This window comes from Sphaerodactylus townsendi, unplaced genomic scaffold, assembly GCF_021028975.2.
Source record: "Sphaerodactylus townsendi isolate TG3544 unplaced genomic scaffold, MPM_Stown_v2.3 scaffold_736, whole genome shotgun sequence".
Lineage (NCBI taxonomy): Eukaryota > Metazoa > Chordata > Lepidosauria > Squamata > Sphaerodactylidae > Sphaerodactylus > Sphaerodactylus townsendi.
In genome coordinates, this window is record NW_025950953.1 from 2,176 (window position 1) to 8,347 (window position 6,172).

Here is a 6,172-nt window from a genome sequence, read left to right on the forward strand (position 1 = left end):
TAGCCTGTACACTTCCACATATGCCAGCTGGGTGACCTTGGGCTAGTCACAGCTTCTCGGAGCTCTCTCAGCCCCACCTACCTCACAGGGTGTTTGTTGTGAGGGGGGAAGGGCAAGGAGATTGTAAGCCCCTTTGAGTCTCCTGCAGGAGAGAAAGGGGGGATATAAATCCAAACTCTTCTTCTTCTTCTGTTGGCCAGGGGGGACCCAGCAACCCTTGCCAGTAACAATTGTTGTATGTTGACACCACAGACTTAAATTGATGTAATATCTATTTTCTGAACCTCAGCTCACCTGTTGCATTAAGAGGGGATTGTGGAACAGGGGCGTACCGCCCAGGGGGACATATGGGGTCAAATGTCCTTGGGCTGGGGCCATTTAGTCACGTGGGGGATGGAAAATCGCCCCAAACACCTCCTCCTTCCCCCCGGGCCCATACACTGACTTCAAGACCTGGTGCAAAAAAAGGTGTTTGGTCGTGGTGCGGGAGGGCAGCCGCCCATACGGGGGGGGGGGAGGGGAGGGGACTTAGATTTTTCACCGGGCTACATTTCCCCCTTTCTCTGTTGTGGAGTCTTTGTGAATTCTCGCTAGGGTTGCCAACTCCCAACTGGGAAATTCCTGGAGATTTGGGGGTGGAGCCTGAGGAGGGCGGGGTTTGGGAAGGGGAGTGACCTCAGCTAGGTATTGAGACAAACAATCCACCATTCACAGTTGCCCAGTTCTCCCAGGCAACCAATCTCTCTGCAGTCTGGAGATCAATGGTAATTCTGAGAGATCTCTAGAAAGTTGGCCACCTATAACACACTCAACAAACTATCAACATCAGAATATTTGGAGGGGAAGCCATACCAGTAATTTAAAACCAGTAGAAGCGTGCAGTGTAGGTCTGCCTGTGAGGTCTGATGTTACAGCTTATTTCTAATCAGGATAACACGATTCAGGGGTGAGAGCTGTCGTAATGGGCTGGGTCTTTCCCTCATGTGAGAACAGAGTTGAGGCCGTGTAGCATTTGTTCCTGTCGTAGGTATAGCAGGATTCATCCGGGTCAGAGCGCGGAACTCTCTTCCCAGCAACAATTCCTTGGTCACCCATGTTGGCTGCCGCCACGTCACACTTGTCACAGCTGGAAGAGAGATTGTTCAAGGAAGAGTGTCAGCTGATATGCCTATCGAAATCCACAGTTGCGATGAGTATTCCACAGTGTGAAAGGCAACCCGAATTTGCACCTGTTTGTTTTTGTTTTTTAAACACCCTCTTGCCATCATGGATTAATTTTGCCAAATTTTGTTCAAATCATAGCCTGTTGGTTTATATTTAGTAGTGGGATTCAGCAGGTTCGCACCACTTCGGCAGAACCGGTTGTTAAAATGGTGCTTGTAAACAATAAATTGTTAAATTATTTGAATCCCACCACTGGTTATACCTCATGGGGATGATGATGATGATGATGATGAAGAAGAAGAAGAAGAAGAAGAAGAAGAAGAAGAAGAAGAAGAAGAAGAAGAAGAAGAAGAAGAAGAAGAAGAAGAAGAAGAAGAAGAAGAAGAAGAAGAAGAAGAAGAAGAAGAAGAAGAAGAAGCAGCAGCAGCAGCAGCAGCAGCAGCAGCAGGAATTTGACTTTATATCCCACTTTTCTTGCAAGGTGGCTTACAAGCTCCTTTCCCTTCCTCTCTCCACAACAGACACCTTGTGAGGTAGGTGGGGCTGAGAGAGTTCCGAAGAACTGTGACTAGCCCAAGGTCACCCAGCAGGAATGTAGGAGTGTGGAAACACATCTGGTTCACCAGATAAGCTTCTGCCACTCAGGTGGAGGAGTGGGGCGTCAAACCCGGTTCTCCAGATTAGAATCCGCCTGCTCTTAACCACTCCACCACACTGGCTCTCTCTTTGGAAAGTGGATTTGATGGAAGGTCTCATTTCTCCCTAAACTCCAGGCTCCCCCAAATCTCCAGGCATTGTCCAGCCCAGAATTGGCAACCCTACAAAGGGCGGGTGGAACAGTTTGAGGCAATTTTCAGCAGCAGACAACCAGGAGAGAATAAGGGTTGAAATATCCCCTTCTTTAGTCCTTCTGCTTCTCTGCCCCCAAACAGCCACATCCTGTAACTTGGGAGTCAAAGGGTTTGCTACACATTTTTGCATAACGGGTGGTTTTGTCTTCTGTTTTCTGTTCGATTTACTTTCAGGTGCATTGGTGTTATTTTAACACTTTCCGTCCAACACTCTCAACAGGTTGTAACATTTTCAACCCGTCAGCTCAAGAATGGCTGTGTGGGTGACTGATCGCACGGATGCCCACAGTGATAAAACAAGGACATTATTGTGTAGTACTGGCAGCTGTGGATGGAAAATCCCTGGAGATTTAGGGATACAGCTTGGGGAAGGCAGGTTGAGACAGGGGGAAGGACTCCAGTGAGGTAGAAACACTTACAGTTTGGAAAGTTTGTAGACAAATCTGGTCCTTGCTGGCGAGGTGGGATCCGAGATGTTTTCCCTGCTCTTGAGAGGAACTCTGGAGAAGCCAAGAAAAAGGTTATCGACAAGGTCCTTCCAGGGGAATGAAGCTTATTTATTTATTTCAGTCACTTATACCTCAGCTTTCCCCTTAATGGGGACCCAAGTTGTCCAAGTTGGCTTACACAATTGTTGGCTTACACAATTGAACTGTTACCATCTGGCAGACGATACAGGTCTATCAAAACTAGGACAAAGAGGCTTAGAGACAGCTTCTACTCTAGAGCTGTGGCTATGCTAAACTCCGCGGCTTCGTGTTGATGTGTTTGGGGCTGTGTAGGGATGGGTGGAGGAAGGGGAAAATGAGGATGATGTATGAGTCTGAAATTGTGTGCATTGAGGAATGCTGCTGTAAATTTCGTTTGCGTGCACAATGACAATAAAATGCTTATGCTTATGCTCTCCTCCATTTCATCCTCAGAACAACAATCCTATGCCAGAGAGCCCATCTTCCAATGTGGCCATTTTCTCCAGGGGAATTGATCTCTCTCCCCTGAAGCCGGTCAGTTGTAATAGTGGGAGATCTCCAGTTACCACCTGGAGGGCAGCAATGTTACTGCCACAGCTTAACATGGCTACTGCTCATAGCCACAGAGAAGAGAAAAAGAGACCACGGCCTCCTCTTGTCATCATATCCTTCCTGCTCCTCTTCTGTCCCATTTCCCCTCACTGTTTAGTGTAGAAGAGAGGCCAAGTTCACAGAAGCTGCACATTATTATTATTATTATTATTATTATTATTATTATTATTATTATTATTATTATTATTATTAATTGTATTTATAAACCGCCCTCCCCCGAAGGGCTCAGGGCGGCGAGCAGAACAAACAAATAGAGCACAAATAAAATCAAAGTTAAATATAGCTCTATATGCTAAAATTAACCCCATTAAAATGCAGCATCCTAATATCAAAATTAACGATGGCGACCTACTACATGAGGAGAGAGGAAAGATAATCCCTCTCAAATGGAAGGACCGTGTATTTTCTGTTTCCCTATGCTGCACAGGTTGTCTGTACATGGTGGTGGTGGTGGTGGTGGTGGTGGTGGTGGAAAGCACCATCAAGTCACAGCTGATTTATGAGGACCCTCTAAGGTTTTCAAGGCTGGAGACATTCCGAGATGGTTTGTCATTCCCTGCCACCATGTGGGCTGAGAGAGTTCTGAGAGAACTGTGACTGGCCCAAGGTCACTCAGCGGGCTTCATGTAGAGGAGTCGGAAATTGAGCTCGGTTCACTAGATTAGATTCTGCCACTCCTGTGGAGGAGGGGGGAATCAAGCTAAATTCACCAGATTAGAATCTACTGCTCATGTGGAGGAGTGGGGAATCAAGCTAAATTCACCAGGTCAGAATCTGCTGCTCCTGTGGAGGAGTGGGGAATCAAGCTAAATTCACCAGGTTAGAATCTACTGCTCACGTGGAAGAGTGGGGAATCAAGCTAAATTCACCAGGTTAGAATCTACTGCTCATGTGGAGGAGTGGGGAATCAAGCTAAATTCACCAGATCAGAATCTACTGCTCATGTTGAGGAGTGGGGAATCAAACACAGTTCTCCAGATTAGAGTTGCCTCAGCCACGATGCCACATTGGTTCTCACAGGATGGTACAGGGGAGAAAAAAAGAAAAGGAAACACAGCAGGGTGCTGCTTACATGATCCGGATGTTTCTCTCCAAGACTTCTTCTTCAGGATTGTCTTTGGAAGGGACAAAGCTTGACGTCACCTTTACACACTTGCACTTGTTGTCAACCAGGACTGTCTCATCATCGAGAGCATAGTCATAATCTTCCAATAACAACAAAAAAAGTGTTGGTCATGAGGTGAAACAAGAACGTTTAGGTGGCATTTCACCAGATGTGTGAAGTAGTCTTTTTTGCTAACTGCCGGCCACTGTTCAGGGATTCAGGCAGAGCAGAGTATCTCCTAGACTTTCTGGCTAATGTCTTTTTAAAAATTGAGATTCCAGAAGTTGAACCTGGGCATTAGGAAAGGATGATCCTTGCTTCTTCATCTCCCTGCAAGCATTTATCATGTTCCTTCTTACTAAGCAAGCAACAGTTCATTAAACAAGAGTAACAAACTTGGGTTTCCTTTGCTCTATTCAGCCTTCCAGCCCACAGATTTACTTCCTTATGCTGACTTAAAAACATAGTAGAAACTGTGAGAGAGCTAAAATTCAATGTTTGGCTTTAAAAAATGTATCAAGCCCATTTTTATTCTGCTGTTCCTGCACAGATTTGAGTATAGCTTATCCTGACAGAAACTGTGTGGTAAGACTAGGGTTGCTAATTCCCATCTGTGAAAGATGTGGAGATTTAGGGGCAGTGACTGTTGAAGGGGGGATTTTGGGAGGGGTTTCACCTAGAATTTCTAGTATGTCATAGAGTTTGTGCTCTGAAGCTGCCCTCCCCCCAGGTAAACAGATCTCTGTAGTTTGGAGATCAGTCATAATTCTGGGAAAACATAAGATTGTACCTGGAGTTTGGCAACCCGAGATAAGGCTGAGAGGATGACTGGCCAAACACCATCCTATCGAGCTTGCTAGCTGTTAGGATTTGAACTTGGGTTTCCCATATACCTAGTCTGACAATAGCCACTAGGCTTGAAGATTCAGGTGCAACAAATACTGGATTTGGCCCGAATTTGGGCGAATTCGGGCATATTTGGGCACAGATCGGCCGAATATGTCCTGCCCGAATATGAATGAATCCGAATGCAAGGTATTCGGAATTGGGATTTAGATCCCACCTTTCCTTTCTTCTCCCCACAACAGACTCCTTGTAAGGTAAGTGGGGCTGAGAGAGTTCTGAAGAACTGTGACTAGCCCAAGGTCACACAGCAGGAATGTAAGAGTGTGGAAACACATCTGGTTCACCAGATAAGCCTCTGCCACTCATGTGGAGGAGTGGGGAACCCAATTCTCCAGATTAGAATCCACCTGCTCTTAACCACTACACAACGCTGGCTCTCAGTGCCGACAGACTGAACATTCCTCCCATCATTCAATATTTTAAAAATTCCAGTCAGGACATCCTAGTAAAAAAACCAACAACTATGCGCCAATTAATAGCAGTTTCATGCAGACACCAAAGAGTTTTGTTTAGACATGATTTCCAAATGGCTGCCCCGTACCTGATCCGAGAACTGCTCCCCAGAAGACTGCCAGGGTTCCACAGGCCAGCCAAGAGATCTTCATCTTTAAACCTTTCTGTAGGAAGCTCTTTGGGATGCGCTTCTCAGTGGTACCACGCCGAGCTAAAGCACAGCCGGTTTCTGATGAATTGCCAGCGTGGATCAAAGCCAGCGAAGGCGGCCGGCAACAGATGGTGTGGTCAGAGGTAACGAAACCACAAGTCAATGCTGGCTTGCCAGATCAGGGGTGAAATCCCCATTCTTCGAAAACTCCACTGGTGGTTATTATTACACTCTTCAAAAAAGATCTCTTGGCTTGCCTTCTCAACAGACTGCTGTTTTTTCACCTGCCAGTTTAAAAGACATTTTTGCCTCAGGAGCACAACATTTCCACAAATATTGGGAAAGCAACTGTTTAATTACTTGCTGATTCGTTGCCCCCCCCCCCCTCTACAATTTTGCTGTCCCCTGAATTTACTCCTTCTACTGCATGTGCAGCTGAATTATGAATCCGGTCTTCAAA

The 6,172-nt window shown here is 46.1% G+C and overlaps 1 protein-coding gene across 1 annotated transcript; it reads right to left on the reverse strand.

Annotated features, from left to right (window-relative positions):
- Positions 1 to 438: 438 nt before the first annotated feature.
- Positions 439 to 5,837, reverse strand: LOC125425545 (immunoglobulin J chain-like). Its single transcript, XM_048483133.1, has 4 exons — positions 5,650 to 5,837; positions 4,170 to 4,302; positions 2,435 to 2,515; positions 439 to 1,126 (listed from the first exon to the last, which is right to left on the reverse strand). Exons 1-4 carry the CDS (start codon positions 5,711 to 5,713, stop codon positions 922 to 924), a joined length of 483 nt encoding a protein of 160 aa, XP_048339090.1. The 5' UTR covers positions 5,714 to 5,837; the 3' UTR covers positions 439 to 921.
- Between the last annotated feature and the right edge of the window lie 335 nt (positions 5,838 to 6,172).